Here is a 26,484-nt window from a genome sequence, read left to right on the forward strand (position 1 = left end):
TTTCATTTCCCGCAGCGTTCCGACCCAAGTCCACTCGCGGACTCGGTCAGCACACCGCCGAGCTACTCCAGGCCGGCTTCCGGCGTCCTCCCAGGCCGCGTTGCCTAGGCGACGGGGGCGGGGGGAAACGACGGGGGCTGGGGAAACCCTGTGCGCAGGCGCTTCGTCTTAAATCTCGCGGGAGCCCTCAGACGATCGCGAGAACGGACTCCCGGAAGTTCCACGTCAGTGTGGGCGACCGGTCAGCGCCGCCGGCGGGTCTCTGAGGAAGCTGCGTCGCCGGGAGCCAGCGAGGGCGCCGGGGCTCGGACCCACGCCGCCATGGTAGGTGGAGGCCCCAGCGGAGCCCCGCGCGGCCCTGGCCGGCTCCGCGGGCCGCGGCCTGACGTGGCGGTGAGGCCCGGAGGACGCCGGGCGCGGCCCGGCCTGAGGCCCTGCCTGTGGAAGTCGGGGGGGGGTCCCCGGCCCCCCGGCCCCCCTCGCCCGCGGCCGCGCGGCCCTGGGGCCGGTGGTGTGCGGGAAGGTCGAGACGCCGAAAACAGCTTTTTTTTGGGTGGTGGGCGCAGTAAAACCCCGAATTCTACCGTGAAACGGCGACTCGGGTCGGGCCCTCCAGGTGGGGCTGGTTCTTTGAAATGTCGAGCGATGGTGGGTGGACGGACGGACCGACGGACGGACTGACTGCAAAGCGGAATTGTTGTTGTTGTTGTCGGTCTGGGCCTGGTCTCTGTCCCTCAGCTCTTCAGCCCAAGGCCAGCGTTCTACCCCTTGAGCCACAGCGCCACTTCCGGTTTTCTGGTGGTTCATTGGAGCTCAGAGTCTCACGGACTTTGATGCCCGGGCTGGCTTTGAACCGCGACCCTCAGAGCTCAGCCTCCTGAGTAGCTGGGGTGACAGGCGCGAGCCACCGGCGCCCGGCGTGGCAGCAGGTTTTCATGAAAAAATACTCTCGCTCTCGAACATGCGCCTTGCCCCCCACCCCCAACCCCAAATACCGTTGCAGCAGAGCGTTAAGGTAATAAAGGAGAAAATGCAAGACGGTAAGGATACCTTTACCGAAACCGTTATGGGAATCTGTGTACGTGTAAGTGTATGTATGTAATGGTATATAGTGGTACTGAGAGCAGGCGCTCCACCACTACCACACCACACCAGTCTTTTTACTTGGGTTAATTTTCAAATTGAGTGTTGCTTTTCACCCCCAGGTGCACCACCTCTTGAGCCAAATCACCAGCCCTTTTCACTTTGGTCAATTTTCAAATAGGGTCTTGCTTTTTGCCCAAATGAGCCTGGAAGCGCTTCTCCTGTGTGAGCTTGAATCACTACACCCAGCTTTTATCGGTTGAGTGGGGAGGAGGGAGGGGTGGTGTCTCACTAACGTTTTGGCAGGGCAGGCCTGGAAGCAGGATCCTCTCAGACCTCATCTTCCGGGATACCTAGGATTCTGCCCAGCTAAAGTCAGAATTTTGATATTTGAATATTTTTTTTCTCCTTTTTTTATACTTGTTCTGAAGCATGAGCAAAGGTTTGGAGCTTGAGACTACAAGGAACAAGAATTAGAAATGTCTTATTTTCCAGTTAAAACATTAACATTTGTACAAAGCTACTTGTAGGGGAGCTGGGATGAAACAAAAGTTGATCCCTGGGGGAAACTGGTGAACGTTAGGGATATTCCCTTAGGATAACCAGAGAACTGTTGGTGCAAGGAGCATTTAAGCTGTGAATGGTCCATCTTCAAGATGGAAGGAGACATTGGGAGCTGATTCAGTGAACACCTAATCCTTTGGGTCCCAAAGTACAAAAAAGTCGTCACTGACATGTTGAAGGGAGTGTTAGAGCAGAAGCGCTTCCCTGAAGTGATGGTCGGTTTTTTGAATTGTAGTTACATGGTTATTTGGTGGTGCACAGAGGGGTTTCCATTTCATGTCAGGTCACGAGTACATTTCTTTTTTTGGCAGTGTAACCGCTTTGTTTCCCCCTAGTTTCTTCCTCCTGTCCCTGTCCACAGTTGCATAGTTCATTTTCCACATCGTGTATACTGAATACTATTACTGTATTTGCTCACCCTTCTTTCTGTGCCCCTATTTTGCCCCACCCCCATCCACCACCAACAACAAAAACTATGTTTCCATTTCCTGGAATTCATTTTGATAATTTTTTTGTGTGTGGGTTGTGGAGCTTGAATTCTGGACCTGGGTGCTGTCCCTCAGCTCTTCAGCTCGAGGCTAGTGCTCTACCACTTGAGCCACGGCACCACTTCTGATTTTCTGGTGGTTTCTTGGAGATAAGAGTCTCACAGTCTTACCTGCCTGGGCTGGCTTTGAACCTCGATCCTCAGATCTCAGCCTCCTGAGTAGCTAGGATTACAGGTGTGAGCCACCGGCGCCCAGCTGATTAATATTATTTTAAATGTTTAAAGGAGTTGCACCTTTGGGTTTCTCCCTTGGTGCATCCTCCTTTAGTCAATTTTTGTGAATGTGTAGCGTCTGTATAAGTTATCATGTCCACTTGTATTTTAGATCTAGCTTCCACATATGAGAGAAAATAACAGTTTGTTTCTCTGAGCTTGACTAACTTAATGTAACTTGATTTGTTATAGGTCCATCCATTTCCCTACAAATAACTTAATGTTCTTTCTGATGGATTAGTAAAAATGTGTATATGTGCCACATTTTCTTGATCCACTCATCTATTGTAGGGCATCTAGGCTGTGTCCTTAAGTTGTGAATAGTGCAGCAATAAACATGGATATACAAATTGCTTTACCATATCCTGACTTGTATTGTTGGGGTATATGCCCTGGAGTGGTACAGACAGGTCATAGGGAAGTTCTATGTTTAGTTTTTTGAGGAACCTCCAATTGCTTTTTGTGTCATTGGACTAGTTTGCATTGCCACCAACAGTGCAATAGGGTTTCTTTTTCTCCACATCCCCACTAGCATTTGTTGTTATTTGAATTCACTATGTTGGCCAGTTTGGGTGAAATGGAATCTCAGTTGTTTTGATGTGCATTTTTTTTTATGGGCAGGGATATTGAGCATTTCCTCAGGCATTACCATTTTTCTGAGAAGTCTCTCTTTAGCTTCTTTGCTTATTTATTGATTGGTTTATTAGTTTTGTGGGGGTGTTAATTTTTTAGCTTCTTGTATATTTTGGATGTTAGGCTTTTGTCCAGTGGATTGCTGGTAAAGATCTTCTAGTCTGTTGGCTTGGGGTGGGGGGTGGCGGGGAGGGCGGTCATGGAGCTTGCTGTCCCTGAGCTTTTTCACTCAAAGCTAGTGCTTTACCACTTTGAACCACAGAGCCATTTCTAGTCTTCTGGTGGTTAGTTGGAGATAAGAGTCTCAAGGACTTGGATCCTCAGACCTCAGCCACCTGCGTAGCTAGAATTACAGGCATGAGCCAATGGCACCTGGCTGTTGGCTGTCTTTCTTTTTTGTGTGTGTGTGGGGAGGTCCTGTCGTGGGGCCTGAACTCTGGGCCTGGGCGCCGTCCCTCAGCTCTTCAGCTCAAGGCTAGCACTCTACCACTTAAGCCACAGCGCCACTTCCGGCTTTTTTCTTTTTGCTTATGTGGTGCTGAGGAATCGAACCCAGGGCCTCAGGCTTGCAAGGCAAGCGCTGTGCTACTGAGCCACCTTCCCAGCCCCTTTTGGCTGTCTTTCTAGTTTAGCAACTGGATCCTTTGCTGTGCAGAATTTTTTTATTTTGATGCAATCCCATTTATCATTTATCCCATTTCTCTCTCTCCTGTATGCTGTGCCCCTGGGACTTTTTTTCAAAGAGTTCCTGCCTATTCTTATAAGTTCTATGGTTTCTCCCACTCCATTTTGAAATAGTTTCAAAGTTTCAGGTCTGACATTGATCCACTTTGAATTGATATTGGTGCATGGTGACAAACAAGGATCCAGTTTTCTACATGTAGATGTATTAATGGACTTCTTTTTTTTTTTTTTTTTTTAATAACTGGGGTGTGTGCTGTGGAAGTATGTTGAGGTTGTTCGGAGTTCCTGGTCCACTTTCTGAAGCATCATTTTTACCCAGCAATCAACATTGCTTTTTGACAAAATGCATGGTTTACATGGTTAATGAAGGAAAGTATTATGTAGTGGCTGCCACCAAGGTTCCTGGCACAGACACTTTGTGTTTATTGGCTTGGAGGAGTCCAGAAAAAAAATAGTTAAAATTTGTGATATTCATTAGTAGGGGGGAAAAAGTCTGGGATGTTTAAAGTAAAAGGTTCCACTGTCCTTAAATCAGCAATGGCTACATGACAGCTAGGAAGTTTTAGGACAGAAAGATAAAACAGTGGGAACATTTTTGAGGCAATTGATGAGTTAGAGAACTCAGACCCTGTAAGGTAAAAGTTGTGCCTAACGGTGACGGAGGTGTGTAGAGAAGTTAAAAGCAAGTCTGAAGTATCAGTGACCCAGAATTGATAGACAAGCAGGACGCCTGTGAGGTGATCGGCTCAGGATAGTGTTCATCTCTGCTAGATAGGTCTTCACTTTACATGGAAAAGTGACCTTCCATTTCTGCCGCATTCCAGGAAGGGCATAGCATGGGGACAGGATAGGATCTCAGACTTGCCAGAGAAGCTGTTAGCTTGTGTTTAAGACCTGTTGAAGGGAATTTATTTTTATTTTATTTGTGGGTCATGGGGTTTGAATTCAGGGCCTGGGCTCTTTTGCTCAAGGCTAGTGCTCTATCACGTGGAGCCATAGGACCACTTCTGGTTTTTGAGTGGTTAATTGGAGATAAGAGTCTCACTGGACCTTTTTTTTTTTTTGGCCCTGGCTGGCTTTGAACCATAATCCTCAGATCTCAGTCTCTTGAGTAGCTAGGATTACAGGCATGAGCCACCAGGGCCCAGCTGGAAATGTAGTATAAGTTGGTCTTTTTTCAGCTTGCCTGCCAAGACATTTAAACCTGTTGGCCCTAGGGCATCATGATCTGCAACAAATTAATGTTTCTTCTAGAATGGCATCCTGGAGAGAACTGAGAAGATAAGTTATTTTCTATTTTGGTATGCAGAAAGGGAATCTGGTTGAAAAGGGCTGTTTTAAGCTTACAGTTTCATGTCTAGAAAATATTTTTGTTTAAAATTGTTCGGTGGGTTTTTGTAAGTTACTCATTAAAATAGTACAGACATTTCCTTTGACTCCAGAGACCTACATGGACTCATCAGTCATGCACTAGGTACCTAGCTAGCATTTACTAATAATTTTTGCTAAAACGGCTCTTCTGTGAATAGCCAATTTAATATTATGGTTACTATATAATTCTAGGGTTTCATGAATAACAATGAGTAATATTCTCTAATACACCTGTGACTTTGGCACAGTTACGATCTAGAAAGTAAAATTTGTTTAATAGTTTATAAACTACAGGCACTTAAGTGTGATCTGCAGCCCCTTAGAAGTCCCTGTTACTCTTGTAAGAGGTCCACAGATTGAAGCATTTTTCTCATACTAATATTCAATCAGCCGGGCACAGTGGCTCACAGTAGCTGTTACCCTAGCTACCCAGGAGACTGAGATCTGAAGATCGTGGTGCAAAGTTAACCCAGGCAGGAAAGTCCATGAGACTCTTCTCTCTAATTAACCACCGAAAGACTTCAATTGGAGCTGTGCTCAAGTGGTAAAATGCGAGCCTTGAGCAAAAAAGCTCACACATAGCACCCAGGACCTGAGTTCAAGCCCCAGGACTAGCACACACAGATAGAAAGATGCTATGTCAGCTGTTTTCTTTCTTTCTTTCTTTTTAATACTGACTGGTGGTATAGAAGGAAAACCTGCTCATCTGAGCACCAAATCATACTGGGAAAAGAAAAAGATACATATAAAGCTGGTCTGGTAGGCAGTTAGAGAGAGAATGCAGGCCGGAGAGGAGAGAGAGGAGGAGGAGGAAGGGGAAAGAGGAGGGGGGGAAGAGGAAGAAGGAGAGGGAGGGAGGGAAGGAGGGAGGGAGGGAAGGGGAGTTAGTGATTCCAGGGTGGCCTCATAAATACAAGTAGATAAGAGTCCAAGCTGGCCTCAGACTTACTATGGAGCTCAGACTAGCTTTGAACTTGAAATCCTCCTGCCTCAGCCTGTCAATACTATATTTTTGGCTGCCATACTTTTCAGTAAGGCATTGGTGAAACAAGAAAGTGTGATGGTTAAGAAAAAGGTTGTTGCAAGACTCACTAGAAACAATGACAAGGGTGCTGAGACTGGATTATTGGGTAGACATATTCTAAAACTGAAAGAAGTTTACTAGTTCCCCTTACGGTATTTGTTGCTGATAAAGTTAGAGCTTTCAAGTGAATATCTACTATCCTTGAATTGTATGGATTTCTAATGAAAGTAGAAGTGGGCGGGGTAGTGATACAGTTTAACGATATGTCAACATTTGCAAAACTTCCATGCCTGTGAACCAATTCAAATCAGGCAGGAGTAAAAGACCCACTAGAAGCACTGGAATTTAACAGTATAAACAGTTCATTGATGTGGTTTCAGATTCTGAAGTGTATCTTTTAAGAATCTGTTGCTTCCAGAAGTTAAATGTGGTATAGAAGAAAGTCCTGTTCTTTCAGAAATGATCATTCATTTTTCTGACTCCCATTGGTGTGGAGATGGGTGTTTGGTGCTTGTTTTTGGACACAGCAAATTTACCACAGAGTTGGGAAGTGGCTCACATCTGTAATCCTAGCTCCTCAAGAGGCCGAGATCTGAGGATTGAGGTTTGAAGTCTGCCGGGGGCGGGCAAAGACACTCCAGCAAACGAGCAAAAAGTCTGAAGTGGAGAGGCCGGAGTTGGTCCTAAGTGGTAGAATCCAAAAGCTAATGGGCAAAAATGTGAGGTCCCGAATTCAAGCTCCTGTACTGGTACTAACACACACACACACACACACACACACACACACACACACACACACACACACACACACACACACACACACACACACACACACACACACACACACACACACACACACACACACACACACACACACACACACACACACACACACACACACACACACACACACACACACACCTACTACCAAACACACACAGTTTATAGGCCTATTAATACAGGGTTTGTAGTTGAGCTCTCACTGACATGTTTTGTTTGACTCAGCAATTTAGTTTTCTTCTTGTCGTCTCCATAGCCTCTCCGCCTTGATATCAAGAGAAAGCTGACTGCTAGATCAGACCGCGTGAAGAGTGTGGACTTGCACCCCACAGAGCCATGGATGTTGGCGAGTCTCTACAATGGCAGCGTGTGCGTCTGGAACCATGAAACCCAGGTGGGACTTCGCGAGGTGTTTATTAGGAGCAAAATACTGGGTAGTCAGTAGAAGAGCTCTGACAGTGATCCTGCAGCCAAGTGCTGCCTGCATTCCCAACAGTGAGGGCTAGCTCCTGGAAGAGCTGTGTGGGACATGTCACGTACACAGGGTGTTGAGTGAGGAACCTGACGGCTTGCATTAGATAAAGTTAATACTGTTAGTTCATAGTTAATTTTCTATTGTGACTCTTGTATCATTAGAATTTTTATTTTCACTTATTTTTCTTTTTCCAAATATAATGATAGCAGGAAGCTTCAACCACACAGAAATACCTGTTGTCATGTCAGTATGTCACTTCTGGTGACATCCTGGAGTCTGCCTCTTGCAGTGTGCTCACTGCAGGCCACATTGTTTCCCCTACGTATGTAAGGGAGCTGCAAGCCAGCCTATCTTGCATTTGTCACAGTCTGTTAATATTTTTTGCTTCAAACCAGATAGCATATTGGTAGCACTGACCTATACAGTTATGTATTTACTTACGGAGTTGTTAGTCCCAGCTTCCAGAGTGAAATTCTGGAAATCTAGATAAAACTCAAAATTAAGGAATTTTAAGATGGCAAAAATAGGATCAGAGATCCACGGCCAGGAGTTAACCTAAAGCACCTGTACATCTTACACTAACTGCAGTGGTACCACAGTGACCACCTCCAGCCCATTCTGCAGTGTGCTGTCCTCTGCCACATTCAGGGCTGATGACATTGCCTGGCACATAGTAAGTGCTCAGTATTTGTTGAGTTGCTAGAGTAAGGCCATCGCTAATTCAGAATTTCTCGTCAAGTGCTTTTTTTTTTTTCTTTTTGCCAGTCCTGGGGCTTGAACTTAAGGCCTGGGTGCTGTTCCTGAGCCTTTTTGCGATTAAGGCGAGCACTCTACCATTTGAGCCACAGCACCACTTTCAGCTTTTTCTGAGTAGTTTATTGAAGATAAGAGCCCCAAGAGGACTTTTCTATCTGGGCTGGCTTCAAACTGTGATCCTCAGATCTCAGCCTCCTAAATAGCTAGGATTACAGGCATGAGACACGGGCATCCAACAGAAGTCTTTATTTTCTAACTGACATTGGGTGTTGGTTGTTTTTGAGCACGTAGCTTTTCCTCTTCGCTAGAAGCTTGGCTGCCAGGCTGTGGCAACCACATTTGTGCCAATGAAGGCACAGTTCAGTGCTGTTCTGTAACTGGCTTGTTGACTACTCTATATGGATACAGATGGATGTCTTGTTTGAGTCATTTCTGGCTCAGAAATACACCACACACCAGTTCTTGGGATGCATGGTGGAGATGATCTATATCTTTGTTGAGCTGAGAGAAAGAGTGAAGTTAATCGCATAATCATGGCGTATGGTTACAAAGGGAGCAAGTTTCCATGGGTAGGTTTTCCAGGGAGAGGGCCAGGAGTAAAGATGAGACTGGGAGTAGCCAAAGGAAAGAGGCTGAGGTGGAGAGGGAGAAGGGCCAGAGCATGAAGACCTGGGACACTCTCGGAGACATTGCCTACTTGTTTTAATGTCTTCTTTTCAGACCTGTTAAAGGACAGGTGATTGGTCTTTTATTTTCATGTTGGATTTTCATCATTTGGGCTGAGCATTTTAGAGGTGATCTAACTCAGGTGTTTTAAGTACAGCAGACAGATTTTTCAGTTATTTTCTCATAACTCAGTGTATATGTTCTTGTTCAATTTTGAAGACCCTGGTGAAAACGTTTGAAGTGTGTGACCTTCCTGTTCGAGCCGCCAAATTCGTCGCAAGGAAGAACTGGGTTGTCACCGGAGCGGTACGTAATTAAAAGTCACGAATCTTGAGTTGGTCAGCAGTGGTGTAAGCTAGTTGCAGTGTCCTGATGTGTTCATTTTAGTGACTGATTTGAAGCATGGGAGTTAATCTTTCATTCAGCTCACTACAGCAATGGTGATGGCTTTTTCATTCCCACTGCCAGGATGACATGCAGATCAGAGTGTTCAATTACAACACCCTGGAGAGAGTTCATATGTTTGAAGCACACTCGGACTACATCCGCTGTATTGCCGTTCATCCCACCCAGCCGTTCATTCTGACTAGCAGTGGTAAGAGATGACCTCTTTTGGTCACACTGGGGAATCCATTTTCCTTCAGTGACACTGGGCTATTCTTTAACTGCTGTTATACGTAGATTTCTTTTTTTTTTTTTTTTTTTGTCGGCCGTGGGACTTGAACTCTGGGCCTGGGCGCTGTCCCTCAGCTCTTCAGCTCAAGGCGAGCACTCTACCACTTGAGCTACAGCGCCACTTCCGGTTTTCTGGTGGTTTATTGGAGATAGGAGTCTCACGGTCTCTCCTGCCCGGGCTGGCTTTGAACCGCGATCCTCAGATCTCAGCCTCCTGAGTAGCTAGGATTACAGGCGTGAGCCACCAGCGCCCGGCTTGTACGTAGATTTCTAATTCCAGGCAGAGCCTTTAAGCCATTCTTGTCCATTACTGGGCTATTGATTCTGCTCGCTTTTGTATTGTAATGAAATATCAGCTGCATTTAGGATTGTATAGCAGTGGCTTGAATCCTGTCAGAAAAGATCTGCAGGTCTAGATGTTGAAGCCTCTGCTGAACACAGAGCTTGTTAACAAGCTCAGGAGTGAGTTGGCTGATGGCCACAGATGTGGCTGTCTTACCCTATTTCAGATGAGTTTGCTCCGTGGTGGTCTGTGTGAAACAGTAGACCTTGGGGAGTATAATTAAAACAAGTAGTGCTGAGCTGATAATAGCTCTTTGAAACACTCTCAAATTAAAAATTGAAAACTTTTAGCCTGGCACCAGTGGCTCACGCCTGACTGTGGTTTGAAGTCAACTCAGACAGACAAATCTGAGAGACTCTTATCTCCAGTTAACCACCAAAAAGCTGCAAGTGGAATTATGGCTCAAGTGGTAGAGCATCAGCTTTGAGTGAAAAAGCTAAGGGACAACACCTAGGCCCTTGTCAGGCACCAATGGCTCATGCCTATAATCCTAGCTACCCAGGAAGCTGAGATGTGAGGATTACCATTCAAAGCTAGCCTGGGTAGAAAACTGGAAGCAGCACTGTGGCTGAGGTGGTAGAGCGCTAGCCTTGAGCTGAAGAGCTGAGGGACAGCGCCCAGGCCCAGAGTTCACCTACAATCCACCAAGAAAAAAAAGCACCCAGGCCCTGAGCTCAAGCCCCAATACCAGCATGCACACACATACACACAAAATTGAGTTTATTACCAGTCTTAAAAGAGCACATACTTATTCTCTCAATAGTTATTACCATGTTTCAATTATACTTAGATTCTAATAAAACTTGTATTATTGTTTGTATAATTCTTTGAAGCCCACTTAGTTCTTTTATTTTTATGGAATTTGTGTCAGTAATTTATTTTATCTACATTTTTCTACAGAGTTAAATTTGTACCTAGGATAGATAGGAATTGAGAGCAGTTTTTCAATTTTGATTTTATTCTATAAGTCACGAAGTGTGAGATTTGAGTTAGGTTGGCCCAAAGACTCTCTCTGAGTCTTACGTTGCAGCTAACTCGAGACTTTCTTTTGACCTAGATGACATGCTTATTAAGCTCTGGGACTGGGATAAAAAATGGTCCTGCTCACAAGTGTTTGAAGGCCACACACACTACGTAATGCAGATTGTGATTAACCCCAAAGATAACAACCAGTTTGCCAGCGCATCTCTGGACAGGACCATCAAGGTGCGTGTTCTCTGTGTTTGTGAAGTAAACTTGGCCATCTTAAGGTTTGTTTCAGAAGCTCATCATGATCAGAAAGGCTTGTTCTATTGAGAAGAATATTGTGGCAGCTCTGCTTTTACTGAAGGAACATTTCTCTATGAGGCACAATCCACAGTAAGACATTTTTAGCCTCTAGAAACACCAAATTAGAAAAGTTCTTAGTCCTCTCTGTCCTTTCCCGCTAGTGTATACACTGTTGATCTCTCTCATTAATCTCTCTCTTGTATTGAAATTCTGTCAGCGTCCAGCCTTCCTTTCCCCCTACTCTCCCAGCTGTCTGCCTGCTTCGATTCCACAGTCCAGAAGCTGCAGTGTGGAATAAGACCTTATTGTGGGGCTAGTCTAATGTTATGAGAAATCTCTACAACTGTTTTTGCTATTTTCCATAGAACCTTCCCTTCACCAGCTCTTGCCTCTGCCTGCAAGCCTTAGAACTCTACCTGTTTGATTTATTTTTCTCTGGAGAGCTACCCAGCTTTGAGGACTTAGTGTAAAAATCTATTCTGTCAGGCCCCACTGCCTCTAGACTCGGTTTTGCTCGCCTCATTCATCCCATTGCTTCTGCGATGCCCTTTCTTACATGGTGTCACGATTATCCTGTTTGGGGAAGTCTGTACCCCCAAAATACTGGATGTCTGGGGCAGGATCTGTGTGCTTCCTCCCGCTCCCAAGCAGATGTTCAGCAGCAAACAGAGCTGTCTCCCCTCTACCAGGTGCTCAGTGTGGTGAGAACAGTTAACTCCAGTTTCCATGATAAGATTTAAAACAAGTCTAAATGCATCAACTTAAAAGTACATTCACTTTTGCTTATACATTTGTTTATGTAGATATAACATTTTTATTAATTTCTCTCTAGCTTGCACAAACTGTTTCATATCTGATCTTCCCTTTTCTCTCCCTATTTGTGGAATTGTCCTTTTGATACAGGTTGGAATCTTTGAAATTAGCTTTAAATTTTACTAAATTAGGTTTATTGTGAGCACAGGAGTTACCTTTGGCTCAAGAAATGTTTGCATGGTGAACATTTTATTCCCTATCTCTAAGCTCCCCACAGGCCTTTCTGTGTGGAACAATTGTGGGAACTCAGTTGTAACAGTGAAACTCATTAATATTTAAAATTTCTCCAATTAAGTGGTGTTTCCTCCCCCCTCCCCCCAGTACATGTAACTACACCTAGTCTCATTAGGTTTATAGTAATAAGCCTTCCACAAAACCATCACATCGCTTTAAAGTTTTAGCACCAGCTAAATTCACAGTGAGGAAGAAAGCCTGGAAGTCAGCGTTTTCAGGAAGCATTAGTGATTCTTCCTCCTAAAAGTTCGAGTGAATCGAGAAAGAAAATCAACTAATAGCTGAATCAGAGAGCATTCCTTAGCTTCTCTCTGCTGGGCTTTGGCATGTCCTCTGGTCTATCAGAAGGGTGTGGTGGGGAAGGGGGAGTCTCCCATCCCAGAGGGCTGATGTGACTTGACCCTGTTGCTCTCTGCAGGTGTGGCAGCTCGGCTCCTCCTCACCAAACTTCACTCTGGAGGGACACGAGAAAGGCGTGAACTGCATCGATTACTACAGCGGTGGTGACAAGCCATACCTCATTTCAGGTGCAGATGACCGGCTTGTTAAAATATGGGATTATCAGGTACAGTTTCTTCATAACATTCCTTTCTGTGTGATACACGTGGTATTTGCTGTTTCTACTAATGTTTGAATCTTACAACTCCCATGACGTAACGTACGTCTCTATTTAACTAAAACCGTGGTTCCAGAATTCCCCTCATAAAAATTACAGCACCCAGGCCAAGTTCAAGCCCCACAACCAACCAAAAAAATAAAGCCGGGCATTGGTGGCTCATTCCTGTAATCCTAGCTACTCAGGAGGCTGAGATCTGAGGATCTTGGTTCAAGGCCAGCCCGGGCAGGAAAGTTCATGAGACTCTTTTTTTTTTTTTTTTTTTTAACCTTTTTTTTTTTTTTTATTGTAAAGCTACTATACAGAGGGTCACAGTTACATGAGTGAGGTTATGAGTACACTTCCTCTTGAACATTGTTACCCCCTCCATTGTTTTCCCCCTACCATCCCCTCCCTCCCTCCCTTCCCCGAGGTTCTTTTTTTTTTTTTTTTTTTTTGATTGTGATTAAATGATTACATAATTTCAAAGTCACAAGTTCATTCTAACTTCCCTGGAGCAAATTGTCTACCACAGTCTGTAATATATAACAGTGTTCACATGTTATATACCATATTTGTGATCAGCAGCATGAGGATATTTAGTAGTGGTTCAACCAGATGAGCGGGAGTTCTTTGTTTCTTAAGTCCTGTTAGTTTTGTCGTATCACTAACCTTTTGGATTTAGCATCCACTTATGAGGGAGACCATGTACCGTTTGTCTCTTCGTTCTTGGCTTACCTCGCTCAACATGATTCCTTCTAGCTCCATCCATTTCCCTGCAAATGCCATTATTTTGTCATTTCTAATGGCTGCATAATATTCCATTGTGTATAGATACCACAATTTTTGGATCCATTCATCTGTGGTGGGGCACCTAGGTTGTTTCCATATCCTAGCTATTGCGAACAGTGCTGCAATAAACATGGAGGTGCACGTGTCCTTGTATATTGGTTCCTGTTGTTCAGGGTAGATGCCTAGAAGTGGTATGACTGGGTCGTAAGGGAGGTCAATCTTTAGCTTTCTAAGGACCCTCCAGACTGCTTTCCAAAGTGGTTGTATAAGTGTACATTCCCACCAGCAGTGTAATAGGGTTCCTCTTTCTCCACATCCCCTCCAGCATTTGTCGTTGGCTGATTTGTGGATGTGGGACATTCTGACTGGGGTAAGGTGGTATCTCAGGGTTGTCTTTATTTGCATTTCCTTCACCACCAGGGATGATGAACATTTCCTCATGTGTTTCTTTGCCATTTTTATTTCTTCATTTGAGAAGTCCCTCTTTAGTTCCCTTGCCCATTTAGTAATTGGTTTGTTAGGTTTGGGAGGGATTAGTTTCTTGAGTTCCCTGTATATACAGGATGTTAACCCCTTGTCTGATATATTGCTGGTAAATATTTTTTCCCAATTAGTTGGTTGTCTTTCTAGCTTAGTTGCGATAGATTTAGCTGTGCAGAAGCTTTTTATTTTAAGGTAGTCCCATTTGTCGAGTCTCTCTCCAACTTGTTGTGACCCTGGGACTCTGTTCAGGAAGTTCCTTCCTGTGCCTATTAGTTCAAGTGTCTCTCCTACTCTGTCCTGCAGTAGTTTCAGAGATTCAGGTTTAATGTTAAGGTCTTTAATCCATTTTGAGTTGATGTTGGTGCATGGTGATAGGCTGGGGTCCACTTTTAGTTTTCTGCATGTGGCTGCCCAGTTTTCCCAGCACCAGCGGTTGAAGAGGCTGTGTTTCTTCCATTGTATGTCTTTGGCTCCTTTGTCGAATATCAGCTGGCTGTAGGCCTGTGGATTTATATCTGGATCTTCTATTCTGTTCCATTGGTCTTCGGGTCTGTTTTTGTGCCAGTACCATGCTGTCTTTGTGATTATAGCTCTGTAGTAGAGTTTGAAGTTCGGCATGGATAGCCCTCCCATATTGTCTTTATCCCCTAGAATTGTTTTGGCTATTCTAGGTCTTTTGTTGTTCCATATAAATTTTTGGACTGTTTTCTGTATTTCAGTGATGTACGTCATTGGGATTTTAATAGGAATTGCATTGAATTTGTATATTAATTTTGGAAGTATCACCATCTTTACTATATTAAGTCGGCCTATCCAGGAGCATGGGAGGTCTTTCCATTTCCTAGTGTCTTCTGCAATTTCTTTCTTTAACTTTTTATAGTTCTCATTAAATAGTTCTTTTACATCTTTGGTTAGGTTAATTCCTAAATATTTTATTTTTTGGGAGGTTATTGTGAATGGGGTTGCTCCCTTTATTTCCCTCTCTTCCTGTGCGTTATCAGTGTATAGGAAGGCAACTGATTTTTGTGGGTTTATTTTGTATCCTGCTATTTTGCCGAAGTGACTTATGATTTCTAAAAGTTTGGGGATGGAGTTTTTGGGATCGTGGAGGTATAGTATCATGTCGTCTGCAAAAAGGGATAGTTTCACTTCTTCTTTCCCTATGCGGATCCCTTTAATGTCTTTTTCTTGCCTTATTGCCCTGGCTAAGGGTTCTAGGACTATGTTGAAGAGGAGTGGAGACAGTGGACATCCTTGCCTTGTTCCTGTTTTTAGGAGGATTGGTTGTAGCTTTTCCCCATTAAGTATAATATTGGCTATTGGTCTGTCATAAATGGCTTTTATTGTTTTTAGAAATGTTCCTTCTATTCCTATTTTCTCCAGAGCTTTTAGCATGAATGAATGTTGAATTTTATCAAAGGCCTTTTCTGCATCTGTGGCGATAATCATGTGATTCTTGACCTTGGCTCTGTTGATATGCTGGATTACATTTATTGACTTACGTATGTTAAACCATCCCTGTGTCTCTGGGATGAAGCCTACCTGATCATAGTGTATTATTTTTTTTATGTGTTTCTGGATTCTGTTAGCTAGAATCTTGTTAAGGATCTTTGCATCTGTGTTCATCAAGGAGATGGGCCTGTAATTCTCCTTTTTGGTTGGGTCTTTGCCTGGTTTGGGGATGAGTGTGATATTGGCTTCGTAGAATGAGTTTGGGATAGCTCCCTCCTTCTCTGTTTCTCTGAAGAGCTTGAGGAGTATGGGTATTAGTTCTTCTTTAAAGGTCTTATAGAATTCTGCTGTGAATCCATCTGGTCCTGGGCTTTTTTTTGTTGGAAGACTTTTGATAGCTTCCTGTATCTCATTATAGGATATTGGCTTATTTAATTGGTTAACTTCTTCTTTGCTCAGTTTGGGTAACTTGTATTTCTCTAAAAATGCATCCATTTCCGCCAGATTTTCTTCCTTTAGAGAGTATAGCTTTTGAAAGTAGTCTGTTAGAATTGTTTGGATATCTTGGGTACGTGTTGTGATGTTTCCCGTGGCATCCCTAATCCTATTAATATGGGTTTCCTCTCTTCTTTTTTTAATTAATCTTGCCAACGGGCCATCAATTTTGTTTATTTTTTCAAAGAACCAGCTTTTTGTTTGGTTTATTTTGGTTATGGTTTTCTGATTTTCTAATTGGTTAATCTCTGCTCTCAATTTGGTTATCTGGCTTCGTCTAGTAGCTTTAGGTCCCATTTTTTCTTGTTTTTCTAGCTGTTTTAGTTGCAACATGAGATTATTTACTTGGTCTGTCTCCATTCTCTTGATGTGGGCACTGAGGGCAATAAATTTGCCCCTCAGGACTGCTTTTGCTGTGTCCCACAAGTTTCTTTGTGAGGTGTTTTCATTTTCATTGAGTTCTAGGAAATGCTTTATTTCTTCTCTGATCTCTTCTGTTACCCAGGCCTTGTTAAGGAGTGTGCTGTTCAATTTCCATGTATTAGAGAAATTTCTGCGGTATGCTTTGTTATTGAGAGCTAGCTTGATTCCACTGTGGTCAGATAGGATACAGGGGATTATGTCGATCCCTTTGTATTTGCTTAAGTTCCTTGAATGAACTATGATATGGTCTATTTTGGAGAAAGTTCCATGAGCTGCTGAGAAGAATGTGTACTGTGTTGTTTTAGGGTGAAATACTCGGTAGATGTCAGTTAATTCCGCTTGAAGTATGGCCTCACTTAATTCGGTAGCTTCTTTGCCAATCCTCTGGTTGGTAGACCTGTCCTTTGGTGAGAGTGGCGTGTTAAAGTCTCCTAGTATTATCGTATTGGGATCTATTTTATTCTGTAAGTTTGAGAGCATTTGTTTAACATATCTGGGTGCACCGATATTTGGGGCATATAAGTTGATGATGGTTATATCCTCCTCTTGGATTGTTCCCTTTATTAATATGTAATGTCCGTCCTTGTCTTTCTGTACTGATTTTAATGAAAAGTTTATTTTGTCAGATATCAGGATAGCTACACCTGCTTTCTTATTGGGGGAATTTGATTGGTAGATCCTTTTCCACCCCTTCACTCTGAGTTTGTTTGTATGTTTGGCTGAGAGGTGGGTCTCCTGAAGGCAACAGATGGATGGGTCTTGTTTTCTGATCCAGTCCTCAGTTCGTTTTCTTTTAATTGGCGAATTCAGCCCATTTATATTAAGAGAAAGTATAGAGAGATGCATTGTTGTCCCTGCCATTCCGTTTTCCTAAGTTTTTCTTCTTTCCTTTCCTCCTGTGCTTGCTCAGTTAGACTTTGAGTAATGCCTGTTTGGGGCAGGTCCCAGTTCCTGGTTGCTTTCTTCAGGTTGTGTCCCCCCTCTTAGAATTCTTTGTAATGCTGGCTTAATGTTTATGTATTCATTTAGTTTTTCTTTGCTATTAAAAGTTTTCAGTTCTCCATCGAATGTGAATGCTAGCTTTGCCGGGTATATCAGTCTGGGTTGGCAGTTATTGGCTCTCAGGGCTCGTATGGTGCTTTCCCAGGCTTTTCTTGCATTCATTGTTTGTGTGGAGAGATCTGCAGTGATTCTAATTTTTTTCCCGTTGTAGTATAGCTCCTTCTTCATTTTTGCTGCATGCAGGATTGTTTCCTTATTATTCAGATCCATCATTGTTACTATTATGTGCCTAGAAGTGTTTCTCCTGGGATCTTGCTTGTTGGGTGTTCGATAAGCTTTTGTGATGTAGTTAAGATGGTCGTTTTTGAGGTGGGGAAAATTTTCATTGACTATCTTGTTAAATAGGTGTTGCATTCCCTTGCTCTGGAATTCCTCACCTTCGTCCACTCCGATTATGCGAAGGTTAAATTTTTTAGCATTATCTGCTTGCTCTTGAATTTCCCTTTGGTTTAATTTGAGTGATTTTTCCATATCTGTCACTTTTTGGTCCAGTTGGTGTATTCTGTCTTCTGTATCTGACACTCTACCTTCCATTTCATTCACTCTGTTGACCGTGGCTTCTATTGTGGTTTGCATGATGGAAATGGATCCCTTTATGGATTCAATGTTGGTTCTCAGAGTACTGATCTCACCTCTCAATGAGGTGATATCAGTATGCATTACCTCTAATTTGGCGTTTATCTCACTTCTTACTGAGGTTTGTGCAGCTTCTATTTTTGCATCCAATTTTTGTTTGATATCCTGTATATCTTTTGATAGTTCATCCTTGTGCTCTTTCAATTTCTGATCCATTTCTCGCTTTATTTCTTGAGTCATTGCCTCCAGCAACCCTTGGATGTAGTTTTTGTCTTCCATTCCTGCTTTGCTCCCACTGGGGCTCTCCCCTGCGTGGCTGCTGGCTTTTGAGGTGAGCTTGCTGTCCTGGGTAGTGGTAAACCTTGTGATTTTTCTCTGTGATTTTCGCATGGGGGTTCAGGAGACTGCTCTTCAATCTTGTTTTGGTGTGTCTGTCTTTGCTTGGTTGCTGATTCTGTATTGGTAGAGAGAGTCTGTGCCTGATCTGGATTCTGTTGGGAGCCTATTTCCAGCTGCTATTCACTTAGGATTCTCAGCTCTCTGCTGTAGCAATTCCCGCCTTTGGAAGGGTTGAGCAGCCTAGACTGCTTGTGTTTGCTCCTGCGGGTGCTCTTGGGAAGATCAGATGCTCTGGATGCACTCTCCCAAATACTGGAGTCTGCTATGGGCTCCTGATGTGTTTTTGTTTGTTTGTTTTGGGCTGGTTGTGGGCTTGAGCTCTAGGTTTGGGTGCTGTCCCTCAGCTCTTCAGCTCAGGGCTGGCACCCTACCATTTGAGCCACAGCCCCACTTCTGACCCTTTTTGCTTTGTTCAGGCGCCGGTCCCCTGGCCTGGTTCCGGCCCCAGCCTGGAGCGCGCTCGTTAGGCCTGTGCTAATGTGTATACCACCTTGGTTATGCAGCCTGGAGGACACAGTTCAAATTTCTTCTACTGTTGGTAGTCTTGACCCAGGGGCACTGTTCCTGGCTTGAGCATTTAAGCTCCCTTCCCGGGGCGCTCTTGCTCTGGCCTGGCCAGCAGAGTGTGCTCCACCGGCTGGTGGGGCTCTCGAACAGTTCCCAGTTTTAGTGGGTCCTGTGGTCCGGGTGTTGGGGTAGGGAGTCTAGGTCAGGGTCTGGGGATTCCCTCCAGCTCTGGTCTCCCTTGATGGATTCCCTGTCCCCTGATGGGTACTCACCCTGTAGGTCGTCAGTTGTTGTTGCAGTCCGTCAGTTGTTGTTGCAGTCCGAGTTCAGTTGGGGTGGTTGCGGGCTGGGTTGGGCGGCCCCCCGCCGGGTCGTTGCGATCGCGACAGGTCCCTTTGTGGCGCTGCTGGTGCCGGGCGGCTTTGGCGGGATGGAGCCTCTCCGCTCCGGTGGAGAGTGATGGGTGGGGTGGGATCCTCCTGGAGACTCCCGGCTGGTAGGTTTCTCTGTTCCTGGCGATCCGCTGTTCTGCAATCCCGTACCTGGTGATCTGCAAGCAGCCCCCTGTGTCTCTGTGGCTCCGGCAGCCCCCGCCGGGCCGGCTGGCCGGCGGCTTGGCACACTGCCGCGCGGCCAGTAAAGGTTGGGGGAGGGGTCTTCGCTCTTCTCTGTTCTGAAATTCTTCTTTTCCTCTCTTTCTTTTTTTGTTATTTTCCACCTCTGGTTTTTCTCTGAGTGTTCGTCTTTTTGTTGTTGTCGGTCTCTTGGGGAGATTAAAGGTTGGAACTCGAACTCTCTTTTTGGTTGGAGAGAGCTGTGGCGTTTCCCTACTGCCCCGTCGCCATCTTGAGAACTCCACCTCATGAGACTCTTATCTCCAATAAACCACTAGAAAACCAAAAATAGCCCTGTGGCTCAAGCGGTAGAGCGCTAGCCTTGAGCTGAAGAGCGCAGGGACAGTGCCCAAACCCAGAGTTCAAGCCCCATGACCGGCCAAAAATAAATAAATAATAAATAAATAACACCAGCATATTTTTTATTCAGTAACTTAGAAAATTTTACATTGTAATGTAAATTACACATGCTTGACTATTCTAATTGACTAACTTGCATATATAGTGAGTCATGTCATGCCTTTTTTCTCACATAGAACTCTTGTAAATGCAGTTATGAGCTCTCCCTACCATGTCTTCTGTCTCTAACCTTTCCCTATACTTTTTTTTGTATCTCACACCAAAAATTCCTATGAACAGTTAATAAAGTTAGGCCTAAAAAAACAGGTATGCTTTGAAACTTTTTCAAGTTCTTAAATTTCGAATGAAAGTATTACTAGCTAAAGCAGCTCTATCTTAATTCATAGATGGAAGGGTTGAAGAGTGAGGAGAAAGCCGTAAGAGTTAGAGAAGTTATGTTTAGGTGAAAAACATAAATCTCTTGATCCTTCTTCAAACACGATGATTATATGTACAGTAAGTCTTAAATATGAATACAGGAGGTAATAAGTTGTTTTGTATTGGATCCATTTAGGTCACCATAATCACTATCGTTTACATAGTGTCTCTGGGTTAAGAAAACTGAAGTTGTACAACGTGTTCCACTAGTGAACTCTTCCTCTATGTCATGTTACAGAACAAAACGTGCGTGCAGACACTGGAGGGCCACGCCCAGAACGTATCCTGCGCCAGCTTTCACCCTGAGCTGCCCATCATCATCACGGGCTCCGAAGATGGTAAGCTGCAGCGCAGCGCTCTGTGTTTAAACCAAGTGGTGGCCCTGAGCCACGGGGGAGGATTCCGATGATTATTCAAGTTCTAGACTTACACTATCAGAGCATAGAGGGGCGGCATCATCATCATCATCATGCTAATGTGTTTTTGTCTCTGTCACTTACACAAGGGGACACCCAGGGGTTCTAAAGAAAAACGGAGCAAGCATGTGCTTGGGAGACAACCCTGGGTTTGTTTTCAGGCTCTGCCCTTTGTGAATGTGTGGTTTGGGCACTTGCTATGATACAGCACTGTGGGCCACCGCCTAGCTTTCTAGGCCCACACCCAAAGCAGCTGGCACACAGCACTCTACCCAGAGAGCCCCGTCACTACTTTACATCTAAAGTCACTTTTCTAGTTTTGGCTTCTTGCAGGTTTTCTACTCTCGTGTTTCTGTTGCTTTGTAAGTCCTATAAATAGAGTATTAGACCATGGTAAGGAAGTGCTTTCTCCTGGAATGGGGAATCTTCCATGAAACCTGACATAAAAAGTTCACCTGACACTTGATTGATGGCTGCTCACATCTTTTTAGGCACGGTGCGCATCTGGCACTCCAGCACCTACCGGCTTGAGAGCACACTGAATTACGGAATGGAGCGGGTGTGGTGTGTGGCCAGTCTGCGAGGGTCCAACAATGTGGCTCTGGGCTACGATGAGGGGAGCATCATCGTTAAGGTACTGGTGCTGCTGTCTCTCGCAGACGACAGGCGAAGCCATCGCTGTCCTCTTTCATCACGCACTAGACATCACTTGCCTGGCAAGAAGGGCGTAGACCTCTCTGAAGGTTTGTTTGTGGTGTTTTCCTTTTCATTGCTAAGAGCCATCTGTAACTCTTGCAGCTCGGTCGGGAGGAACCTGCCATGTCCATGGATGCCAATGGGAAGATAATTTGGGCCAAGCATTCAGAGGTCCAGCAGGCCAATCTCAAAGCAATGGGAGATGCCGAAATTAAAGATGGAGAAAGGTTGCCTCTGGCAGTGAAGGACATGGGCAGTTGTGAAATATACCCTCAGACCATACAGCACAATCCCAATGGGCGGTAAGCCATCCCCAGCGGTGCACATGAGCTCCTGCGGGTGTTAAGAGCAGGCGCTTCCACTAATCCCCGCTGCCTTTTCCCGGGCCTCAGCATCCCCACCAGATGCAGACGGCAGGGCCAGCTGACATAGACAACATGCAGGTGGACAGTTCAGTGGGGTTGCATGTTTATTTAGTGCTTCACCACCTCAGGTACTTAGTAGATGCTCACTAGCACTTGCTGACCCCGTGCTCTTAAGAAGGTTGGTAACTGTTGGGGAAGGTGGACTAACTTGAATACATTCTGCAATGGGTAATAAAAAATGGTTTTCCTTCATGTATCTTAAAACTGTTGGCAGCCATCTGGTGACCGCCATTACAGTCTTGTGAAAAGTCTGAGGAGAGTTGTTTATGTCTACTGGGAAATTCCATACTGCAGTCTACTTTTCCCATTGTTAAACCGTCCTGCTAATTTTGATGAATTGAACAGTCTTAAAAAGCCGAGGTACTTTTATTTACTGCGATGACATCACAGAGGGGTTACAGTTCCAAGGTATGAGTGCTTCTTGGTCAGCATCATCCCTTTTTCCCCTGAAGGTATTTCTAATAAAGTCGTTAGTGCCCTCTTGTGGTGAGGTCTCCCAGGCAGTGTGCAGGGCATCTTGGTGCCCAGCCCAGAGCACTGATGGTTAAGTCCTCCACCTGTGTCCACTGCGCTCCTCCTCCTCTCCCCAGTCCCCTTGCTCCCAAGCCAAGGCCACTGCAGTGACTCTCTCCACAGCAACTCCATGTAACAGAACTTTAGTCGATTCTAAGTTGTTAATAATTGGCCAAAATAGCATGTAATCCAAACTGTTTACCCTAAATGAGAATTACTGCTTTCTAACTCCTCTGTCCTCTTCCTCCCTGCCTTGTGTAACTTGTAGGTTTGTTGTGGTCTGCGGTGATGGGGAATACATCATCTACACAGCAATGGCCTTGAGAAACAAGAGCTTTGGCTCTGCCCAGGAGTTTGCCTGGGCTCACGACTCCTCAGAGTAAGTTCACACTGCTTGATGTTCCATTTGCCCCAATTGTAGATGGCTGTCGGGAGCCGCTGTGTAGAGGATGTTTATGGTTCAGTAGCTGCCCAGTAGAAGGCAGCTGGTGTAATCAAGAGCTTTTTGTCCTTTCTCCATTTAGTATGAGCTGTCAGGCTGATCTAATAGCACACTAAAATTGGGGCTCAGCACCGTTTCTACGATGAAGCCTATGGCAGGACTGGGTGCTGACGGGCTCAAGTCAAAGTAGGCCTGACATGACAGGTTCTAGGTGTCCGTGGTGCTGCCTTTCCCCAGCTAGGTTGGAGAGGTGCTGTATGGATGGCATCAGTGTGTCTTTCAAAAAAGCCACCCTCTGATGTCACCACCTCCTCCTCTTCACACATTTCTGTCTGAATCTGGGATACTATAAACCGTTCTCATGGATGGGGAAGCACATGACTAACGTGCCAGTCACTGTTCCCTTGAGAAGCCTGTCAAGTTCGTGTGACACAGTTGGGGCTTTGGCATCTCCTGTGTCTTCACGGTGTGGGCAGATGTTCTGCTGCTTCCTGCTCCCAGCTGTAAGGTGACGTTAGCCAGAGCACCATGTAAGAGATGCATTTAAGATGCTTAACACAACCTGTACTGAAGGAGAGCGCCGTTGCGATCGCTTCATATCCCCCATCAACGCACTGGTGGACACGCAGTTCTCCACACTGTAGGGAACCTTGTGGTCACTTCAGCACGGCGTGGCTCGGGCTCCTCACTTCTCAGCCCTGTGCTGGTCCCACCTTTCAGCTTTGTCCTCAGTGCTTGGCATCTGTCCCAAGCAGAGCACTCTGCGTAGAGTGCACACCTCACATGGTCACAGACATCCAGGCAGTCCTGAAGACGGCAAATGGGGCGCTGTGGCAGGCTTCCCGTCAGGCATACACACATTTCCAGGATTTGGACAGATGTATGTAATTTATCATACACAAAGTACAGAATACAAATTCATAGAGCACTTCTGTTGTCCCCTGCATATACCTTAACCATCAACCCATTTCCATACCCACCCCAGGCCTCATCAATCTGCTTTTCTTACGATCTAAACCATGGTCTTGGAGTTGTGCATTAGTGGCATCCTGTGCATGCTGGCCCTCTCCACTCAGCCTCCATGATGGGCCCCTGTGTGTGAAGAGTGCACCAGTCTAGCTGCTCACCCATTGGTGTTGGAGCCTTCTCCAACTTTAAGATGGTTTGCAAGCCACTTATGATTGAAATGAAGTAACTATTGAGAGTCCTTTCGTATTTTTTCATCATTACTGAAAAGTATTCAAAGGCATTTCCCATGTTTCATGGAGTTAGGGTCTAGTATATAACATGCTGTTTGCCTTTTCCCCCTTCAGATATGCAATAAGAGAGAGCAACAGTGTTGTAAAGATATTTAAGAACTTCAAGGAAAAAAAATCGTTTAAACCAGACTTTGGAGCTGAAAGTGAGTACTTGATTTCTGACGCATTTGTAGAAGTGTGGCAATGGCTCCAGAGCATCTAACTCAGTCTTCCTCTGTCCTTGGAGGTATCTATGGAGGCTTCCTGTTGGGGGTGAGGTCTGTCAATGGCCTAGCCTTCTATGACTGGGACAATACAGAGCTCATACGCAGAATTGAAATTCAGCCCAAACACGTGAGTTTTCCTCCCCTTGCTGCTTGTAGTGTGTGCATCTTTGCTTGCTCTCCCTAACCCCTGGTGTTCAACATGATGCCAGGCACCTCAGGATGGTGGCATTTGAGTGAGTTGGTGTTTGAATGAGGCAGTGAACACTGGATATTCTGAAAAGCGTAAAAAGTTACACAAATTCCGTTCCTATTCTAAATGGCTTTTGGTGGAGTAAAAAAAACATGTGCTTCGAAGACAAAGCCAAGGAGTCCCTGAAAGGCCTGAGAAGCTCCCAGCAGCTCAGCAGCACTTTTGACCCACAATGGGTGCTTAAAGTCTAGGTGACAATTCTCAGTTCATCTGTAGCTTTGAAATTTCATTACAGGCGGTGACTAGGAAGGAAATCTCTAAAGACTCTTAAGGGTTGGAAGTAATGAAAATTAAGGGTAAGCAGCACCATCTAGCGCGAGAGGAAACAGGCCAGCCCTCCAGAGCACGGCAGCTTCTGGTCTCCTCTTGGGTCTTCCCACTGCCGAGCTTGAAAGGAACAGCCCCGCCCGCGCTGTCTCACATGTGTGTGCGCCAGTACTCTACATAGCATGTGAAGGGCATACTGAAGGCTCCGTAAGAAACTAATGCTTACAGTTTGTCACACCCACTCAGCCAAATCACTTGTCTATTTTTTGGTTGTGATGTGACAGATTTTCTGGTCTGATTCTGGAGAGCTAGTCTGCATTGCCACCGAGGAATCATTCTTTATCCTGAAGTACCTGTCAGAGAAAGTCCTGGCTGCACAGGAAACCCACGAGGGAGTGACAGAAGATGGCATTGAAGACGCCTTTGAGGTAGTTTGTTCTAGAAAGGCTACATGTTCTTAAAATGGACATTTCATTGTAAATAGGTTTATGGAGGTTATGTAAGGAGTTTTGGTGAAAGGTGAAAATTAAAAATCTTGGCTCGAAGACCAGAGTGTAAAGGTAAATAGTTTTAAAAGAAATTTGTGCTTTAATTTTAGGAGGTCTTTAGATTTCACTGTGACCAACGTTTCAGTAAGGAATCATGAAACTGATCTCTGATTCTAAGACTCTGTTTAGCTGGAATGATTTCAATGAACTCTCAAATGGAAAAGATAGGGGCTGGGAAGGTTGCTCAGTGGTAGAGCGCTTGCCTTGCATGCATATGAGGCCCTGGGTTCGATTCCACAACACCACATAGGCAGAAAAATTAAGCCGGAAGTGGCGCTGTGGCTCAAGTGGTAGAGCGCTAGCCTTGAGCTGAAGAGCTGAGGGACAGCGCCCAGGCCCAGAGTTCAGGCCCCATGACTGGACCCAAAAAAAAAAAAAAAAAAAGGAAAAGATAAACCACACACCACAGAGATAGGGAGATGAGATTTACATCACAGTTAGGACCCAGTAGTAGATTTAACATTACAAGGAGTCACCTTAGTATCTGTATGTGTATGTATGCACATGCATGCCAGGATGCTAGTACTTAAGGTTGTCACACTACCACTCAAACCACACCTCCACTAGGATGTTTGTTGTTTTTTTTGGGGGGGAGGGGGTGTCCAGTCATGGGGCCTGAACTCTGGGCCTGGGCGCTGTCCCTCAGCTCTTCAGCTCAAGGCTAGCGCTATACCACTTGAGCCACAGCGCCACTCTTGGCTTTTTTCTTTTTGCTTATGTGGTGCTGAGGAATCGAACCCAGGGCCTCAGGCATGCAAGGCAAGCACTCTACCACTGAGCCACCTTCCCAGCCCTCCACTAGGATGTTTTTAAGATAGATTTTCCTTCTTGGAATAATTTTACCTTACATTCTGTTACCTTAGCACTCATTATATTCAGCTTCTCACAAATGACAGCTTTACTAATGCTGGGTAAGATGGTAATAATCCGTTTTCTTTCTCCCAGGTTCTTGGTGAGATCCAGGAAATTGTGAAAACAGGGCTGTGGGTAGGGGACTGCTTCATTTATACGAGTTCTGTGAACAGATTAAATTATTATGTCGGAGGAGAAATAGTCACCATTGCCCACTTGGACAGGTAGCTACCATTCTGTTTTCCTCTTTCAGATTTCTCATTTTAAAAATATGCCTTTAAAACAAAACCTGCTGATTTGCAGCA

The 26,484-nt window shown here is 44.9% G+C and overlaps 1 protein-coding gene across 1 annotated transcript in view; it reads left to right on the forward strand.

Annotated features, from left to right (window-relative positions):
* The first annotated feature begins 216 nt into the window (after nt 1-216).
* Nucleotides 217-26,484, forward strand: part of Copb2 (COPI coat complex subunit beta 2) — a 30,268-nt gene continuing 4,000 nt past the window's right edge. The window contains exons 1-14 of the mRNA XM_042665699.1: nt 217-324; nt 7,156-7,293; nt 9,016-9,102; nt 9,265-9,391; nt 10,872-11,020; nt 12,549-12,695; nt 20,544-20,643; nt 21,213-21,355; nt 21,520-21,719; nt 22,624-22,734; nt 24,111-24,199; nt 24,283-24,389; nt 25,064-25,207; nt 26,273-26,403. Of these exons, the coding sequence (XP_042521633.1) occupies nt 322-324; nt 7,156-7,293; nt 9,016-9,102; nt 9,265-9,391; nt 10,872-11,020; nt 12,549-12,695; nt 20,544-20,643; nt 21,213-21,355; nt 21,520-21,719; nt 22,624-22,734; nt 24,111-24,199; nt 24,283-24,389; nt 25,064-25,207; nt 26,273-26,403 (1,676 nt within the window). The 5' untranslated portion in view covers nt 217-321. The remainder of the gene's footprint in view (nt 325-7,155; nt 7,294-9,015; nt 9,103-9,264; nt 9,392-10,871; nt 11,021-12,548; nt 12,696-20,543; nt 20,644-21,212; nt 21,356-21,519; nt 21,720-22,623; nt 22,735-24,110; nt 24,200-24,282; nt 24,390-25,063; nt 25,208-26,272; nt 26,404-26,484) is intronic.

Source organism: Dipodomys spectabilis, unplaced genomic scaffold (genome assembly GCF_019054845.1).
Source record: "Dipodomys spectabilis isolate Male_0828 unplaced genomic scaffold, ASM1905484v1 ptg000342l, whole genome shotgun sequence".
Classification (NCBI taxonomy): domain Eukaryota; kingdom Metazoa; phylum Chordata; class Mammalia; order Rodentia; family Heteromyidae; genus Dipodomys; species Dipodomys spectabilis.